This window comes from Eublepharis macularius, chromosome 7 (assembly GCF_028583425.1).
Source record: "Eublepharis macularius isolate TG4126 chromosome 7, MPM_Emac_v1.0, whole genome shotgun sequence".
Classification (NCBI taxonomy): domain Eukaryota; kingdom Metazoa; phylum Chordata; class Lepidosauria; order Squamata; family Eublepharidae; genus Eublepharis; species Eublepharis macularius.
The window spans coordinates 68,960,240-68,980,634 of record NC_072796.1 but is presented as its reverse complement, the minus strand read 5'-3'; the positions used below and the strand labels follow the sequence as shown (position 1 = coordinate 68,980,634).

General features: G+C 40.6%; 1 protein-coding gene across 1 annotated transcript in view; it reads right to left on the bottom strand.

Moving 5' to 3' along the window:
- Window positions 1-20,395, bottom strand: part of LAMA1 (laminin subunit alpha 1) — a gene marked incomplete at its 5' end in the record, with an annotated part of 132,054 nt that overhangs the window by 2,305 nt on the left and 109,354 nt on the right. Inside the window, 11 exons of the mRNA XM_054985784.1 lie at window positions 3,896-4,029; window positions 4,401-4,554; window positions 6,236-6,394; window positions 6,714-6,903; window positions 8,432-8,544; window positions 10,609-10,771; window positions 12,773-12,958; window positions 13,443-13,594; window positions 14,976-15,146; window positions 15,322-15,436; window positions 17,973-18,114. Coding sequence (XP_054841759.1) covers window positions 3,896-4,029; window positions 4,401-4,554; window positions 6,236-6,394; window positions 6,714-6,903; window positions 8,432-8,544; window positions 10,609-10,771; window positions 12,773-12,958; window positions 13,443-13,594; window positions 14,976-15,146; window positions 15,322-15,436; window positions 17,973-18,114 — 1,679 coding nt within the window. The remainder of the gene's footprint in view (window positions 1-3,895; window positions 4,030-4,400; window positions 4,555-6,235; window positions 6,395-6,713; window positions 6,904-8,431; window positions 8,545-10,608; window positions 10,772-12,772; window positions 12,959-13,442; window positions 13,595-14,975; window positions 15,147-15,321; window positions 15,437-17,972; window positions 18,115-20,395) is intronic.

Here is a 20,395-nt window from a genome sequence, read left to right as displayed (position 1 = left end):
AACCGCAAATACTGGGAATAAGTTGTTGTCTATCTGATTCATAGTCATAACTAAGTTGATTCTTACAGAACCTGTGTAAGCTGTGCGCCAAAACTCTAACTGTAGTTTGAAGCATGGGAAAATGAAGTATAACAGAGATTGCCTGATTTGAATTGCCACTTCTGTCAAACTCTGTGATGGAGTGTAGACCTGAACTGTATGGATTCTAATAAAGCTACTTCTTATGGAACCAACGTGTGTTCACTACAGATGGGCTTGAGGGATCTGCCTACCAGAGACTGACACCTATATTCTGAGATCTCGGTGGTCCTTTTGGGGGGGGGGGATAGGCAACTACGACAATATTTCTGAGCCTTTCGAGTTTTGGTTTCAAAGGTGAGAGCGGGGTGGACTTAGGGTTGTCAGCATCCAGGTGGTAGCTGGAGATCTTCTGGAATTACAACTGATCTCCAGGTGAAAGAGATCAGTTCCCCTGGAGAAAATGGCTGCTTTGGAGGGTGGATTCTAATGCATTATACCCTGCTGTGGCCCCTCCCCTTCCCAAATCCCACCCTCTCCAGGCTCCACCCCCAAAATCTCCAGGTATTTCCCAACCAACCTGGACCTGGCAACCCTAGGTGGACTGGGAGCCCTGTCACATCCCCTGATGGAGGAAGGACTTGTCAAGGCCGAGCCAAGCAGCAACCACAAGGATGACCTGCTACTGTACAACTTGCACTAAGAGAGGCCCAGTGGTGGTCACATGCAACTTTCCCAGGCAACTCAATGCCATACAACTCTGCATGACTCAGCCAGTTTGGCAGTGGCCACTTTGTAACTTGGTTAGGCCCAGCAGCCATCATGTGATTTGCTTGGGCAACGCTCTATGGCACAAGATGGCCAGCGACTGATTGCCAACTGACTCACCCCAGGCCAGCAGCTATCACTATACCACTCATCCAAGTGATAACTTGCATAACTTGTCTAGGTCTAAAGGCTATATAACTATAATATAACAGTAATATAACTATATAATAGGATGGAAGGAAGCATGGTATATCCTGATCTCATCAGATCTCAGAAGCTAAGCAGGGTCAGTACTTAGATGGGCAACCACCAAGGAAGACTCTGCAGGCAAAGGCAGTGGCAAACCATCTCTGCTTCTCACTTGCAGATATATACACAACTATATAATGATGATGGCAGAATATACAATGAAGTCCCCCTCTGTGTATCAGTAACATCATGTGAATGACTAGTTTTTGTTTTGACTGGACAGGCTGAGCCTGCAGCCTTCTCAAGATCAAAGGTAGAAGAATACTCTTCCTTTAGCCTTTTCTTGTTCCCCCCCTCAGTCACTTAATTTTTAATGCCTTAAAGCCTTAAAACAGATTCATGCCTTGCCTTTAGGAGAGCTGGGACCTACATGAGAACCATGGTGGATATCAGAAAACTCCACAGGATTCAAGAAGGCAATCTGAAGAACTGGAGAGTTCTTATAGCAGTGTCCTTCAAGTTATGGAAACCAAATAAAATCTCATGAAACTGGATTCTTCAGCAAGACTAAAGTTATTTTTGATATCTGGCTTAACATCTGGTTATCCCAAGTACAGATTGAAGCAATCATGAACCCTAGCTGAATTGCTTACCCTCAGACTGATGTGCAGCAACCTCGCTCGCCTGTCCAGCCTACTTTTGCCGAAGTAAGACAAATGGGATGGAAGGCAGAATTATGATTCTCTTTCATTGTCTATCTTTTGTTTGTTTTTGCGCAAAGCAAAGAAACAAAAAACCCAAACAAAGAAAAAATGCTTTTCTAGTAGGTACTGGGTGTTATGTCTGTACCACTAAATGGGTACTGATATCTAGATCTCTGCAGAGTCACCTATTAGAAATGCATATAGAATATTTTGTACTTGAAAAGATCTAGCAGTGGCAAGTGCTAGATCTTTTCAAGTACATGAATATATAACTGTTCAATAACCAGTCTAGTAGACTTGTGGGCAGGGGGGCATTACAAAGGTGGAGAGTCCCCAAAGTTCCTATCCTGACCTACAAAGATGAGAAATTTATTTTTATTATTAATTATAGTCTGTTTTTCTCACTAAGGTGGGTTACAGATTGTAATGACTCCACCAACATCCACTGGGGATTACAGAATGTAATGTCTGGATTACAGGTGGATTACACAGTGTAATATCTCCACCAATATCCAAGCAAACTGAGAATGAATATGGAACAATTCTTCTCTTTTTTGGCCCACTCTATGCATGAGTATGACAGACCTCAAGCTTTCCCCTTTGAAATTTTCAAAAAAGGGTATTATCTCCTCCAAAAGATAATAAAAGATATAAGAAAGATAACAGCAGTTCCATGAAAGCTTCAATTAGTGGAAAATATTCTAAGTAACCAAAAATAGCACTTAGAAGATGCTCTGGTTGAAATAATATTTATAGTTGTTTAGATTATTTTTTAAAATAATTTGTTTTCCTTCATCAGCATTATATTATTAGGCAAAGGGCTGAGAGGTTTTAAATAAGGTAATTAACCTTTAGATTTCTCACATGTTTAACCCTTTCTTCTGTTTATTTATCATTGTTGATACCTACAGTTCCTCTTTGCTTCACGAAAGCCCCCAAAGGAATCGTTCCTTGCATTATGGTTAGTTTCTAGTACAACTGAACAGAAGGCTGCAAAACCAGCTTCACATATCACAAGAATAAAATCAGATTTATTTACAGGAAAACCTCTTACTCGTAAAAGTATGTACACTGCAGCTTATTTATTTATTTAAGTCATTTTTATCCTGCCCTTCTCCAGTGAAAGATTCAAGATGGCTAATGAGGCTAAAAACAATACAAATTCATACCAATTTAAAAAACAATTAAGATACCAATTGCTACCAAAGAATACAGAACAGGTCTCTTCTCCATTAATCTCTCAAACACTTCCAACTTTACACTGCTTCCTAAAAATTTTAAGGTGGAACTTTCCTGACACGTTCAGGAAGGCCATTCCACAATGTGGGAAGCCCCTGGACAGATGACTGAAGGCTGAGCAATGTTAACAAATCTGTGGGAGAAGACAGAAAGAAGTCCCTGATCAGAGGAATAGACCTGCCAGTTGGGAGAGATGCCTCCTGAAGTATGCAATTGTGGCAACGAAGAGCTTTAAAGCTATGAATCAACACATTAAAACTTAGAGAAAAATGGGTAACAAATAAGTATTGTAACAGTTTTCTCCTGATAATGAGCTTATGCATTTTGCACAGACTGAAGATTCTAGGTTAACTTAAAGCAACTTCAATGGCAGACCCATGCAAAGCTGGTTACAATTGTCTAGCCTTAACGTTGCCATAGAACAATCTATAGGTTGGCTATATTTAGATAAGAGGCTAACCTCCATAACAAATTAATTTGAAAAAAGTAAACATTAAGCTGTTTTTCTAACAAAACATTTGGGTTCAACAAAACACAAGGAATAGAAACTATTCAAGCCATTGCCTTGTCAGCACCATCACCTCCAACTTGTCTGGCTTCAGTTTCAATGCGTTCTCCCCCAGCCAACAGAGCAAGGCAGAGATAGCTGATTCTGGAGGCTTAGTTAAAGATATATATAGTTGGGGGTCATCAACATAGTGATGGCATCCTATTCGAAAACATCAAATAATTTCAGTCAGTGGCATTACATAAATATTAAGAAGCATGGACAGTAACACTGAACTCTGCAGAACATAACAGGTTAAATTTTACAGGCTTCCCTCGTCCCAACCTTCTGGTTATGTTGTAAAACGTTAATAATAGACAGTTTATTTCAACCACTGCACATTACATATGCTTATTAATAATCTATCCGCTAGATTTTTCAAGATTTATCTGTAAATATATGCTTACTGTTTTATAATCTCAAAACTTACCTTGCCATTTATAATCTCCAGCCCAATGGCATCTACTTTAGCACTACTGATTCCAAGCAGGACTCCATTAGCAGAAGTGGTGCGGAACTCAAATGTGATATTAACATCTGATCGAACTTTATAGCCCTGTTTAACTACAAAAATACAAAAAAACCCCACCCAAAAGTGGTTTGGTTTTTCAGAAGAAATAGTAATATTTCTCACCTACAGAACACACAAGTGACAAAAAGTGTCCCATTCATCCTGCCAGCAAGTAATTAGCAAAAGGAAGGAACTGGAAATAAGAGAAGAGTCAAGATAGTATGGAATAATGAAATGTTAGTTTATTATGTTTAGTTCACATGATGCTTGTTTTTTTATTATTGATTTAAGCCATTTTTATACTACCTTTCTCTCATGAAGGAATGATAGCAAAAAAAGAAAAAGAAACCTATACAAATTTCACATCCATTTAAAAACAAATAAACATGTTCTGCTTTATGCAATTTCCTAAAACTTTCCTTACCCAGAGCAGCAAAACCATTTCCATCAAAAAAGGTTCCTTCTTGAGCTGTTACATAGCATTTATTCACAGCGAAACTTGAGACTGGGCTTCCTCTGTCCAGCTGCTTGCTATTAATGGTTACCTCACCAATACATGCAGGGATACTGTGAGTAATCTGCAAAAGCAATTCAATACCATGGTTACTACATTATACACACACACAAAGCCATATTGCTTCTGAGCAATAATTCTCTGCAGACTAGGTGAGTGACTGAGCAATCCACACAGTTATTAGCGCAGAAAAAGAAAATAATTGGTGTAACTGCATTCAAGATGTGAGCAAACGGTAAAAAAAGACATTCCTGGTACAGTGCAATTTAACACTGCTTTTATTATGAATGCAAACAGAAGCCCACTAATTATGGAGACTGAAGATATTGTTCTTGTTTCTTTCAGATATATGATAACAGCATCTAATACACATGTGAAGTTTAGACAGCAATCACAGTTCAAGCCAACAAAACAAAAGAGATAAGCAAAACTACGGAAGTAGGGATGTGTGCTTCGGGTTTGGGATCCGGGTTTTTAACCCGAATCGGGCCCGATTTGGGATGTTTTGGCATTCCCGAATCAGTCTCAGCATTGCTGAAGTGATTCGGGAATGCTGAAGCAAAGCTTACTGAAGCATTTTGGAATGGAAGCATGGAAGTAGTTTTTCCCTTGCCATTCCTAAAGAACAGCAAGAAGAAAGTGCTTCCACAGCTAGTGGGGCTTTCTAGGTGGCTGTGGGTGGTATTTTGCAAGCAAAATACACCAAATTTGCAGGGGACATACACCTACCTGTCCTCTCATAATGACCCAAGTTTCAGGGAGATGGGATTTCAGGGAGCAATGTTATGGTCCCCCAAAGAAGGTGCCCCTATCCACCACAATCTCCATTATTCCCTATGGTCGATAAGGGGTGGAGGGGCTTGGAGTAAAGTGAGTCAGAAGAGGGAGGGGGATCTGGGAAGGGAGGGGTGAATCTGAGAGCGGCCAATCCTGCAGCAGCTCTCCTTCCAGCCAATTGAGATTCGCTGGAAGTAGAGTGCCTTTCTAAAAATGCTGCAAGGATTTAAATTGGAGGATAGGGGCACCTTCTTTGATGGGCTATAATATGCCTCCCCAGTCCAATTTTCCTGAAACTTTGCTAGTCGTGAGAGGACAGGTAGGTGTATATCCCCTGCAAATTTGATGTACTTTTCTTGCAAAATGCCACCCCCCAGCCACCTAGGAACTCCTCCCAATTTTCCCCATACGGAATAATGGAGATTGGTGGTGGATAGGGGTACCTTCTTTGGGTGGCCATAACATAGCCCCCCAAAGTCCAATCTCCCTGAAACTAGGGTGGTTGTGAGAGGAAGGTTAGCAGAGGGTCCCCTGAAAATTTAGAATTTTTTGGTAAGAAAATGCACCCCCCCCCTTCCAGGCCCCTGGACAGACAGGAATGGCGTTTCCAATGGACTGGCTGAATTTTACCTAATAATCCAGAAATAGTTAAAATACCCAATTTTTTTTCCCCTCTTCAGTAAACCCGAATCTTTTTTTGGTGCGCACCCCTATATGGAAGCACTACCTTTTTAGGCAAAAAAAAAATCTGATCTGTTCTCAGGGCTAGTTTATACTTTATAGCTAAAACACAGAGTATTTTAAATCACTCTTTGAGGTGGCTATTTGTGTGCCATGGTTCTTTATATGGATTGTGCATTCAGTGCATCACTGCAAATCCTTCTTCACTTACAGGGTGCTAAAATTCAGCCTGACCTACAAGGCAACATGGTACATAAGGAACTTTTAAAGTTTAAAGGACTTTTTACATTTCCAATATTCTTGGCTCTGTAATCTAAGGGCAGACCCCCTAGATACAACTTCCCATCCACATCCAGGGTGATACCATCTCCTGGAACATTTACAGCCACAGATTCCTGTCCGTCAATTATGATTACACCTCTTCTTTTAGCATATTCTGTCTTCACCTGAAAGATAAGATACAGTATTTTTAAACTGCCGTTGACAGAAAGAATGAGAAGTATGACATTCAGAATCCTTTAATGCTATAATGCTGGGCTCTTTCTCCGTGCTTCCCATGAATAAACAAGCATGTGTGAAGCATTATTACATTTTTTTTGTTGTTGCAAATTTTGCCTTGGATATGCTTGCAGTGCTATCCTAAGCAGAGTTACACCCTTCTAAGTCCACTAAAGTCAATGTGCTTGGAAGGGTGTGACTCCGCTTAGGACTGCACTGTTAATACACAAATAATTGGTATGGTGCAAAAGTATTTGGAGCACTTACAGTATGCCACTTTCCATCGCTGATGCTTGTGCCATGGAAGGCTACTGCCTTTCCTTTTCCAAGATCAAATGAGAAATAAAGTTTCCCCCCGTTTAACTGAAGAGCTGCATAATCAACCTGGTTCGGGTGAGTCATGTAATATATCAGGCCACTGGAGGCAAAGGTCCTAAGATTTATCTGCACTGAAAGCCTAGGAAAAAAAATACAGGTCTAATCAGAGCCTGGGAAGGAGATTCCTGAAAGCCCCATCTAAGCTACTCACCATTTCCAAAAGGAAGCATATCAATATAGTGAATACATAACAAAAAATAAAAAGCAACGGCATTTCACATACTGATTGCGCTAAGATAAGTCGTTTTTATAAAGTAACTGCACCTCAGTTTTAGAAACCATAAAGTAGGTTTGAAAGCACAAATAGAGGCTAACAGCTAGCAGTCATTTGTCTACAGGTCCCCTGCCTGCCCTCAGCCATCTATTAGTTGAACTACTGTAATGTCAGAGACTATGACAAATGTTGAAATTACTAAAAGTAACTCTTAGTCACATGAGGAAGGGGGGAAAGTCACCAGCAAACCTTAAGAACAAATTTGACAGTAGAGAGATATTAATTCAGGTGGGGGATAGTTAGAGCAGCACAGGTAGGCTGGAGACAGATACAGAACTTTCTTCCTGCATCCACCACTACCACTTCTCCCCGGACAGTTTTCTTCTGACAAGGGTTTATGTCTGGTCCTGCAATCCCAATGGGACCAAAGCCAGTAGAGAGAGGGTTTGGCTTTCCTCTCCTGCCTGCCTTCTATGTGCTGGGACTCTTCACCAACACTGAAGGCATGAGCAATCACTCTCACACATAGGGTTGCCTCTGTAACATATGCCCTGAAAGAAAGTGAGAGAACTATTGCTCACAAAGGAGTGTGGGGAGACAAGATGGATGGAGCAGAGGCTAGAGGGACAGAGTAGCTGTGAGGGCAGGGAGGTATCTGTAGGCAGAGTAACTTAAACAAAGGGGAAAGTAGCAGAAGAAAAGTTTAAGGAAAGGAGGGAAAGAGATGCACAGTCAAGGGATTTTTTGTAGATTTGAATTTACACACAGATTTTTTTTTAGTTTGAAGGCAAGACAGAATTTTCCCTAAAGCAAGCAGCCTGGGTGTGGGGGGAGTGCATCTATGCTTCCATGACTTTTGAATGGTTTTTCAGCCTTGGAACAAGCTTTTCCCAGCCTAAGTAACTGTCTGTCCACAGCCACAAAGGCTGAGAGGAGGACTTGCACAATATGAAACAAAAACAAGCATAGGACTCTCTCTCCATGACCGTTTGGGTTACACTCAGGGACTGAAGAATACTCTCTCAAAAGATTGGCTGTTCATCTAAACCCAAGAAAACATCTCAGGGCACATCTTCCCCAGTGTGGGGGAATAATCAACACTGGCACTGGCAAAAATGATATAAAACGGAAGGGATTTTTCTCCCCATTTAAACAGTCCTCAGTGCTTTAAGCTTTGCCTTAGAGAGATATTAGTGTGTGTATTGAACACTCCAACAAATCAATGGCAGTTGAAAATGCTGATCTTGGAAAGGATGGTGCCCTAAGTTACATGTCCACCTCAAATGTAAAAATGTATGCCTTCATTGTGAAGGCAAACAACATTGTACAGCATAGTATTTTGAAGTAGTATGTAAGTTTACAATGATAATTAGTGATGTTGAAATATACCTACTTCTTCCTTACTGTGGTCTGATTAAAAAGGAGCACCAAGTGGCTGGTTCTGGCAACCCCGAACTGATGAGTCCCAAATATATGTTTCAGTAAATCATCTTCTGCACACTGTTTCTGTTAATGAACAAAATTCCATAATATTCCACCAGATATATCAGAATATTCTGTAACTTAGTTTTGACCACTAACTGATACCTCATAATATAATTTTTTTTAAAATCCTATCATCATAATTTAGACGTGATGTAATTATTAACAATTACTGAATACCTCTCTTCCAAATACTCCATATATTCATCAACAAGTTGTAGATGTGCTGACTATTCCACCACCAATAATGCGAACAAGTTACTTTCACTTATGCATCCAAATGAAGAGACACTTCTCTTATATAAGCATCGTCTTATCCTAAAGCCAGTCAATAAAATGCTTGGTATACCAACTAAGTCCTGTACTGGTATAACTGGGACATATGCTAGATTTCCTGAAGGTACAGTGATATAGCAGTGCAGTAACACCACGCCAGTATAAGCCTGTGCCAGCAAAGTGGGCCAGAAATGGGTGGTACTAGGACTGTACCAGGGGAAGGATGGGGATCAGTCAATGTCCTAAACCCACATCTCTTGGTCCACATCCTGCCCCTGCAGAAAACACTGGCATAAGCATAAAATTCCCACTGAACTCAATGGGACTGAAAAAACAGCTGGTCTCCCCACTGCTTCCCACCATATCTCATACCCACTGTGCAGCTTAGGATACTAACCAAGTCTGCAGCCAATCTCATCTCTTCTAAGCACTATAAATCACAGGCAGGAAACTCATAGCCCAGATAATAAGGTATGATACATGGCATGGAGCAAAATCTCTCAGGTATACCAAACACACACCCCAAGTGCAGGGCAACTTTGGTGACGGGAACTCTAGAGAAGGGGAACTTTGGGACAAGAAGGGAGGACTTTGCACAAACATCCAAATAGAAGAATAAAATTTTAACATATTGCTAACACTTTTCTGCTCTGTACTCTGTACTGACATTCTGTGAGAATGTCAAGGAAAATGTACCTCATAGGTAAGCAAGGGAGGGGAAGCCCCTGTCCCAGGCATGGACTGTCCTAAGCAAATGTCCTCCACTCCGCCCCCCACCCCAGCAACCTGTACCTATTATGTAATGGCAGAAGAACCCATTGTTCCAGCATGCTGCGTCAAGAAGTACAACAAGGGCTATGAATAAACTTGCACAGATTCACCTTATAATCATTTTAAAAGTATGCCAGACCACACAATTCCAGGAGGAAGAGAAATAAGTTACTAAGAAATACATGAAGATTACAAGCCAATGAGGAAAAATGACATCAAATTTGACATGTTTCCTGACAAAGAGCCAAGATAGATGTTGCTTTTTTTCATAAATTCACTACAGAGCCAACTCATGTTCCTCACAATTACGTAGCAGCTGTAGGAAATGGCTTCTAAAAGAAAAAAAGGAGAGCCCAAACAGGCTTGGAATGTCATGGGTGGGGGGGAAGAGAAGGGCTCCACTCCTGCCTTTCCCCACAACTATTTTTCCACATGGAATTTTAACCTCTGGACTATTTTCACGTGAGAAGACAGCGTGGGGGAAGGCAGGGATGGAGCTCCTCCCACATATACACAGCAGCGTTCTGAGCCAATTTGGGCTCTCCTTGTTTTTACAAGCCATTCCCACTTGCAGGAAACGCAAGTTAGCTCTGTGGCAAACTCGTGAAAAATCAGTCACAGGAGAACAGAGGTAGACATTGGTGAGGTCGAAGTGACAACTGGGAGAGAGCTTTGTACGTTCCTGCTTTTATATATTGTCATGGCTTAAGGCAAAGCAAAAGGTGCCTGAGCATTGGAATACATCGCAAAACCTCTTAAGTGTGAATTATAGTTTCCAAATTTTGCTGTGTGCAGTCCACACAGCATAAGGCAAAACAACATACAATTAATGTTACAAGGCTTCATTCAGAAACATGTTTATAACTACATACCAAGTTCATCTGGATCCTTTTCTGCTGCAGAACAGAAAGGAATACATTGCCCTGACTAGTCATATAAATCTGAAGTTAGTCCTTCCCACCTTTAGCCTTCTCCTACATGTTATTAACAGGACTTATTTTGCCATGTGGTGGGGGATTGGACCAGAGTTGTACAACATACTTCCTTGATGTTGTTAAGAGGCCTTAAATAAAGTGGTTGCATCTGCATTTCAGACAGAATTTCAGTGTCTTCTGGCTGGATAGTGGATTTAGGTTTCTCCGAAAGAAAGCAGCTGTCCATATCAACACCTTCATACCTCAATGCAGAGGTGAAATCCAAAAGTCTGGGATTTAAAAAGAGACAAACTTAATGAAATAAAATACTGTGGACAGGTGCCTTTTTGCATACTACAAAGTCTGGGGAAATTTGAGCTTTTATGTACTCACCAAAATCTTATGCACCAAAATCTGAACATTCCTCACTTTTATTTCTATCACTCAGGGCAGCACTGCACATTACAGGTGATGCTTTACCCAGAATGCAACCACTGAAGCTGTGATTCCATGGCGAAAAGTAGGGAAGGGGAGGTTATTTAATACTCTTCTCCTTCCCCTGATTTCTAAACCTAAGTTCCTCTCCCCCTAATACTTGTGTCCCAGTGGGAGAAAACTTATAAGTACACAGAAGTTTTCATCAACAGAGATAAAAGCAGCTGAAGAAGGGAATTTTTGGTGCGAGAAGCAACAATTAAATAGTTGTCCCTTCCCTGGTTAGTCTTCCTAAAATTACAGCTGGCTACATTAAGTATATTTTTAAGGTTACGGGATTTATAAGGATCCAAGAATTATATGTACCATATAGTTTAACACGGAGATAATTCTCCAATGCCCTGGCTGTTTCCACACAGGTTAAATGCCACGGGTGTGATGCTGTTGGGAAATTCTTTTTTTCCTGCTTCCCCACAGCACTCTGATATATTTGCACACCTCCCAGATATCTGGTCTTTCCCAGACCTGCTTTGCTGTGAAATTTTCAGAAAGACTGAAGCAAAGCCTGGATGGCTCCTGCAGGGGTATGAACATCCTGGTTTTCTTGGTCTCATCCACATGACAGCCACTTTCTCTGCCACTGTTGCTGCAGTGCCATTTCCTCCTCACCTCACCATTGGGAGGAGGCTTGGTTTTTTTTTCAATTGGCAATAAAATATTATAACAACAATCTGTTTCAAGTTGTCTGCATGAAAGTGCTAGAGACTTTTTTTTAAAAATGAAAACTGGGCATTCAGAGAACATAAACACAGATTGTTGTAACATTATTCAAATGCCATTTTTTTTAAAAAAAAAATGAAAAGGCCCTGGTGGGGGAGGGAATGGAATGGATGCACACAGGGGACTGGGGCAGGAGAAACTACAGGGAAACCTGCATGTGGACGCCTTGTTGCTGCTGCACTGTATCAGCAGCTGTAGCAACAGAGAAATGACACAAGCCTATGCCTATATGAAAAGCACCATGATGGGTTTTCAGGATTCTTGGAACAGCCGTGGTAGACCTTGCATGCCATCCCAGTACAGCTGAGCCACACTTTCTCCATAGCAGTCAGCTGTCTCTGGATGCTTACGAAGCATCAAGCAGAGAGAGATGCATACTTCAGCACTTGCTGAGTCTATATCCTAGCACTAACTGACACAGGTATCTCCAGCAACAGTTACACAGAGGAGGTCCTGCAGGCAGCCACCCTTATTGTGAGATCATTTGGCAAATAAAATGCTTAAGAGAAACCGAGAGGTTAAGAACAAAAAAAGTGTATACATTATTTGGGTTGTATAAAGGGCACTGGATAAAGGGGGGGCGGCGGCTAATTTAAGAGGACTTTTGGCCAGAGATTAGTTTTCATTGGTATTGGACACTGAAGGGCTAGGTTAGACATAAATATAAAAGAATAATAGAGTCACACACTGCTCAAACAAGAAGCTTTAAAATTAAAGTCATTATGCTCCATGAATAATGTAGCACTGCTTTGTCACTTTGTGGGGAAAACTCTACATATCATAGCCAACGTGGTACAGTGGCTAGAGTGACGGGCGAGGATCTGAGCAACCCAGGTTTGATTCCCTGTTCTGCCATGGAAGCTTGGGTGACCATGGGCCAGTCACAAACTCTCACTCTAACCCACATCACAGGGTTTGTTGTGATCCTGAAGGCCCATTTTAACCTCTCAGCTACCATGTAAGGTAAGTTAGGGGAAGAGGCAGTGATAGACCCACACAGTGAACTTCTTGGCAAATGGGGGATTTGAAACCGGGTCTCCAAACTGTATTCCAACATAAGCACACATTAAACTTACGCCATATTAAATATCAAGTTGGTTATACAACCGTGGAAAGAGCCAGTCATCTTGAGCCCCAAAATGCCTTCTCCTGCAGGAATCCCACCAATGTAGAAGTTAGATATGTTCATTGGACTAGTCTCTGCCAGTGGTCCAAGTCTGATTTCTGCAGGGCTATTTTCATCCACTTGAACTGCTATTATTCTAGGGGGGGGGGTGGAGAATGCACAATTTTTCAACAAGAAATTATTTCAGTTGTAAGGACAATAATTGCTAAAATATACAAAGATGCCATGATTTTATAAACTACATTAGATCACTGAATGATTACTGAAGTTTTCTTGAATATCTTTATAATTAATTTTTAGCACTAATCTCATGGTCGAATAATGTAAATGTGATGTAAATACAAAAACAGTTATTTGTGTTTACTTTTTCTATCAGTGTTTGATGTGATTCCCTCTAGTAGCTCAAAGTGCCTAGAGATTTCAAGAAAGCTTTCATGTGCAACTTAATCAGAAGCTGGTATGCTGTAAGCAATTACCATATAAATCAGAATTCCTACATGAACAACAAGAAAACACAACTGTGATTATTGCACTGAAATGAACTGAGCTAAATCGCTTCTGTAGGGAATATGCTAAACTGATAGCAATACTCTAATTAAAACAAGTGCTTCAGTGTATACCTTTTATTCCGAGTCAAGATAACGGAATGTTCTTGCCCATCACTGTAATTTCCGTTAGTAGAATGGACCGTGACCTTCCGTGTACTTCCTCTGTCCCCAGCATTAACATGCACTGCCAGGTGACCATCAGTCAACATGACGGAAAAGAAGGGCTAACAACATGTTAGTGGTCATGTTAGTGTTTATTCTCTTTCTTTACACGGCATTTGCATCACAATAGCATGTATCTAACTATGCAGCTGTAAAGACTTAAGAATGCCTAAGTCTTTGGAAAAAGGGGCATCACGTTCCACTGATTCCTTCATCCCTCTGCAGATACCCCTCCTCTGTGCTCTCTACGTTGTTCCTGATGGTTCAGTGACAAAATTTCAGGAAATGCAGAGAGCTGCAGCAGGGAGGGAAAGTCCCACTCCAAAAGGTCCACTGGAAGCTGCATGCACACCACCAACACAAAACTAAAGACATGAGATAAATTAGAATAGCTTGAAAGGCAAACTAACCCAACACCTTAAAGGCAGAAGCCTTTAAACTTAGAAAGTCTTTCATGCCATCTAGATTAAATGAGCCAAAAATATATTGCTCCATGCTAGAAGCACAAATTTGAAAATGGGATGGAGAATTCACTTCAGGACTCTTTCATGCTCAATATACATTAGTTTTTTTAAAAAACCCCTCCCAGGTAGTTCAAGTAGATGAACTATGCCATATATAAAAGTGAGAAGGCAAATAAAATGCTAAAGGCATTAGTCAGCCTGATCTAGAAGGAAAACCATTTTTTTCCCTCTCAAAATATGATCATTAGCCATTTCATGGTGTGGACAGTCCAGAAAAGTTGACGATAGCAGATTTAATAAAAAGATGCTACTCAGCTGAATCTCTACCATCCTGAGAATGTCTACCCAAACTAATGAGATGCTCCCTCTCAAAGACTTGAGTGTAAAACTCTGAACACATTACAGTTCTAACTTAAAGACCAGGATTAAGACATCTGAAAATGCAAGAGCTAAAGGATTAGTTAAAGGATCTGATTCAGACTAAGAGTGGGACCACAAGTGACGCCTGACACAGGTTGGACACTTGCCAGCTTCCCTCAAGTTTTGATGGGAAAAGTAGGCAGCTTTGTGGAATGTTGGACAAGTGACAGTTGAAAAGTCCATTGGACAGTAGTCAAAGAGTCAAGCTGCAAGACCAGGATGCCTACATTTCCCATCAAAACTTGAGGGAAGCTGACTAGTGTCCAACCTGTGTCAGGCGTCGCTTGTGGTCCCGCTCTAAGTTTTCCACATGTGCAAGGATTTCTACCCACAGAGCACAATTTTCCCATCTCCTCACTCCTGTAGCAGCCTATAATGTGCCCTGAAATCCTGTTCACTGATGTTCCTTCTGCCCCAAACACAGGATCTCGTGGGCATTTTGAACCGCTGCGAGAGGGAGAAGGTGGGAAAATCAGGCTCAATGGGTGGAAATCCCTGTACTCACCAAAAACATCTACTCTAGATAAAAGCCTAAGTCTAAGAATGGCAGAATACATACCAAGTGAGCTTGCCTGCGTCTTCGCTTTTCTGCACCTTTACTAAGCCCCACAAGGATAATGCCAGTGGCTTTCTTAGTAGCAAAAGTGGCCATAATTTGAGATTCTGGTGAAAGGGGCTTAGGTGGTAGCTCAATGTAACCACTGCTTAAAATGCTTGCAGTACGTATAGGCTGTTTTGCAAAAGAAGAGAAATAATTAGTGATTTAGATCATTAAGTACTAGAGAAAGGCAATGCACCTCATCAACAAGCTAACAATACATCACGTAAAGTCATTATATGCTGCTGATTAACTTCTCAGCATCAAGCAGCAATAATTTATTCAATCAAATTGTTGCATGTCCTACCTCTAAGATGCAGCCTTTCCTCACACCATATGAGTTTTTAAGTAAGTCAAAGGTAGAACGAGATATTTCTAAATTCTTAATACATCCCACATATCTTCTATTGTTAATTCCTTTCCTAAAAGAGAAATTAGTAAGCAAAAATAAACTGGGAGAAAAACAGACAGTGCCATCCTAAGCAGAGTTACATTCTTCTAAGGCCCTTATTTCATTATTTATTAGAAAATTTCTATGCTGTCTCTCCAGAGTCATTGTTGGAGGTATATGTGCCCCAGAGGATGCTCCGATCGGGAGAGAAACACCTATTAGTGGTCCCTGGCCCCAAGGAGGCCCGCCTGGCCTCAACCAGAGCTAGGGCCTTCTCGGTCCTGGCTCCAGCCTGGTGGAACTCTCTGTCTACTGAGACCAGGGCCCAGCAGGATATCATTTCGCCAGGCCTGTAAGACAGAGATGTTCTGCCAGGCAGATGGTTGAAGTCAGGCTTGGCCTCCCCTGGCTGAAAAACGGAGGAAATGATGAAAATATAATCTGAATCCCTCCCTACTAAGGTTGTCTACCACCTTATCGTGTCGAGTTGTATCTGCTGCTATCGATTGCCGCCATCTAAATATATATCTGAATATATATTTTTATATGTGAAATATGTTATAATATACTATGTTTTTTTTATTAATATATTCATGGTTCTTAACTGTATAAATTGATGTGTTTTAATATGTTGTAATCCGCCCTGACCCCGTCGTGGGGAGGGTGGAATAGAAATCCAAAGAAAATAAATAAAAATAAAAATGAATAAAATAAGGTAGTTTACAAAATAAAACATAATAAAAACCACGGCAATCCAGCCCAGAAAACCCACAACAACCATAATAAAAACATTGCATAATAAAAGTTGTATTTTGGGACAAAGTTGGACAATGGATTTAGAATGGTCTCTCTGCTTAGATTGGAACTGAGGGTTACTTTATTTAAGACAGAGAGTTGTCTGATTACACAATTTTACTTGAAACTCCAGCATTACAGAACATAGTGAGTACTCCCTGACAGTGAATAAATACAAACGTACAGTGACCCCTTTTCAAATTAAGTTGTTCATAACTCAGAAAGCAATCTTTTCTTCTCATTTGTCTCTTCCAATAGGCCTCTTTCCTTCCCCTCCACAGTTCTCCAAACTGGTGTTCAGATTAGTGGTGCAATCCTAAACAAAGTTACACTCTGCTAAGTCCTTTGAAGTCAATGGGCTTAGAAGGGTGTGTAACTGCTTTTGATATATGGTTTGAATACATTCACAGGGTTATAAAGTATTTTTGCACTGAGGTATTAGGAGTTTATATGCATTTTGTTGGAAATAAGACTATGGAAATCAATATGGCAGGGTGGGGGGAGAGAAGCATGTGAAAAGTCCTAAGATGTTTATTATGATGTTTAACACTCAAAACAAATTGCAGGAAGGAAAACAGTTGGTATTCTTTAACATAACAGTTAACCATGGTTTAATTTAACTATAATTAATTGATTGTCCAAATATGGGCCACTACACTTAGTATGGGATTTAAGTTCAGTGGCACTTTAGAGACCAACAAGATTTTCAGATAGCTCAAGATGGGTAGCCGTGTTAGTCTGCCTGTAGCAGTAGAAAAGAGCAAGAGTCCAGTAGCATCGATAAGACTAGCAAAATTTGTGGCAGGGTATGAACTTTTGTGAGCCACAGCTCACTTCTTCAGATAGTGAGCTGCAGCTCACTAGTCACTAAGACTAAATTGTGTTAGTCTTAAAGATAGCTTGTACCTATCTGAATCTACACTACCTACCAAGCTGAAACTACATTAACTATAGTTAAGTTAGGGTACTTCAAACCAGGCTATGAAGCCAGGATGTGAAGCTGGTTTATTAACCACAGTAAAGCTAAACTATGGCTTCGCGTTATGCACAAATCATGCATCCTAGCTTGTTTGCCAGCAATGCCACACATCCAGCAAGAGAGCAGGCACTTTCCATGCATTACAAGAAGGAAAATGTCACATGTCCTGGCATTCTGAATAGTCTGTGCTCCAGCAATGAAGTGGTTAACAAAAGCACCCTATTTATAACTGAGTCAAAATCTGCTGGAGCATATGAGTAAGACTAGTGTGGGGTGGAGGAGACACCAGTATTGGATGCAAGCATCATATATAGCTTGCAGCATAGATAGGATGCTTGGGATTGTTTCTGGCAGACTTTGTGTGGAGGGGCACTGAAATTGGCAGCTTGTGTATTTTTGTGAGGAAAGGGTTAAGGCAGCTTCCAAGAAGGGAGTAGGGGATCTGTGGCTGAGTGCCAGTCTAAAAGTGGCGGAAGATTCCCAAGAGAAACTTCCTCATTCTCATGTTGCTTCTGGCCCATAGTAAGGAAGTTGGTGATGCAGCAAGGCTTTGCCCTGAGTTCCATGGGGCAAAGCAACCTGGGAGAGCAGCCAGCTGCCTACTGGAGAGATGGGGAAAGCGACTGTGCTGAAACCAGGAACTGTTGATAAAAGCCAGGATTTAGTGATTGTCTGCAGAACCATTTCTGATTTCACTAACTAACCACAGTTAAAATAAACCACAATTTCACATTGTGTCTGAACTGACCTTATGTTCCTTAAGCAAGGAAGGAGGAAATATTTTTAAACCTACTTCACTGCCCTTGATCGTGGCAATCCGCCAATGTAAACTGGATCCTTATCAGAACGATTCAAGTCAGAGGCTGTTCCAGGAGATTCTCCTTGTTTGGATTCTTTAGAACTGAGGTTATAAGCATCCATGACTGCCAAGATCCCTGAGGGTAATGAAATCAAAAATTAGCAAATAGGAATGAATACCTGATAGTTTCCCCTGTTGTGGCTGATGTTAGTAAACATGACCGAAAAACAAACAGGCAAAAAACATCCCTTTGTGATTCATTCAAACCAATTGCTAAAGAAATTTTAGTGTTTTTTTTTATTAAGCTGTTCCAATTCTTCTACAAAGTCCCCTTTCCCTGAAGACCTAATATGTAGCATATGGCCTACTTGCTGTTTTGGAGACTATTTATCTCTTCAACAGGTAATGGATATTTCAATTCTTCACTGTCTTTTTAAACGCCTCCCACATTCTTATCCTTCATGGCTTGCAAACTGAAGTCCAAAAGCATTTATGCAGCACATTTCCTAATGGTTCAGAAATCATAAACTAACATCAAGAAATCCTTTTTATTTTCATGCTTCACAAAACGATTTAATTGTGAGTCATGGATTTTAAGCACCATAGATAAAAACCTCTGGATGAGATCCAGCTGATATTCTCCGATTTCCTCCTGCCAGTCACCAAGCTTCAATTCCAGACTGCACGCTTGAATCAGAATGGGTTTAACATTAATCTAAATCCTTCTGTTACCTCACTTGGTATGTGGATGGGCTCTGATGAAAATCACTAAACTTATGTTGCTTTGCAGAGTGTCCCACTACAAAAAGTCTCACTATCTGAAATATATAGTCCAAGCCACTATAAGGGAAATCAAAGTATTTGGACTTAAAGACATTTTTAGTGCAATTCTATATAGTCCACTGAAATCAGCAGGCTGACTACAGTAATTTTCCATAGGATCACACTGCTAGAGAGCAATCCTAAGTAGGTCTGCTCAGATTCCTACTGAAATATATTCAATGGGACTTACTCCCAGGAAAGTGTATCAGGAGCAAGGCAGAGCAAGTATGTAATTTCCATTCTATATCACTCACTGGCTACCCATCAGTTACTGGGTTCAGTTTAAAGTACTGGCTATCACATACAAAACCCTTGGCATATCTTCAGGACCACCTCTCCCCCTATGCTCTGCCATGGCAGTTTTGCTCATCTGAAAGCTCTTCTGCAGGTACCACCCTGCAAATCAGCAAAATCATCAGCTGCCCATACACACACTTTCCCTGTAGTGGCCCCCACCTTATGGAATGGCCTGCCTGATTGTTAGAAAAGCTTCCATTATCCTAGCTTTCTGCAAACTATGCAAAACTGAATTATTCAGGAGGGCTTTTTTATACAGGTAATAGGACCATACTATAAAGAAATGGTTAAGCTAGATGCTTTTATAACGGGAAAGGGACTGCAGACTGTACTACTGCGTACTGTCTGTTGCTGTAAGTATGTTCCTACTTAAGTATCATGTCAAATTGCTTATATTTTGTTTCAGCACTGTATCTGCTTTGTTTTGGATTTCTGCAATTTATGCCCTATTGTATTGTTTATTGAATGTCAGCTGTTGATCATGTTGATTTATACTGTGTAATCCACCTTGATTCTCAGTGAGGAAGGTGGACCGTAAACAACAATAATGAAAAAAGTAACAGAGTCATTCAGTTAAGTGTTAAGGTAAATAGGTAGATGAACTCCCTCTAAGAACTTTGGTTTAGGCACCACAATTAGGAATCAGTGAGATCAGAATCAATCCAAACATGCATGAACAACAAAGTGTCTTGTAATGTACACCCTGCCATTTCACACACTTGTGAGACTGACACTGAAATGTTGACAGAAAACTGACAATTATGCATTGTAATTTTTCATCAAAAGGACAAACACTTTTCTGGTTTCTAGGAGACTGCAGAACAAGCTATTGTACATTAATACAGCATCTGTAAGAGCAGAGCTGAGGGAGTTGGAGGGTGGGATGAGCTTGCTATGAAAACAGGTATGCTACTCTCAAGGCTTGCCTTCAAGTTCAACCCAAGCCTATCAAGTGATTTGCAGTGTAAGAGAAGTTTATGAATATGAGCAAAGGTCATTACAATCAGAAGAAAAAGGGGAAAAATGAAACAGAGGAACATAAAATACAAAATTATCAGAGGTAACAATTAAAACAAATTAAAATTACATTAAAATACAATATAAATCTGAAGCTCAAATACAAAACCATAAGACATACTGCAATGGGTTAGGCCTCAAATGAAGGCAAGTTTTTGATAGTCACAGTTCTACAGAAAAAGGTTTGTTTGGGTACTAAACAAATTTAACAATGCATTGAGTACAACACCCCTTCCCGCATGATTGGGAAGTTTAATTCCATGTTGCAGTACCTTAAATCC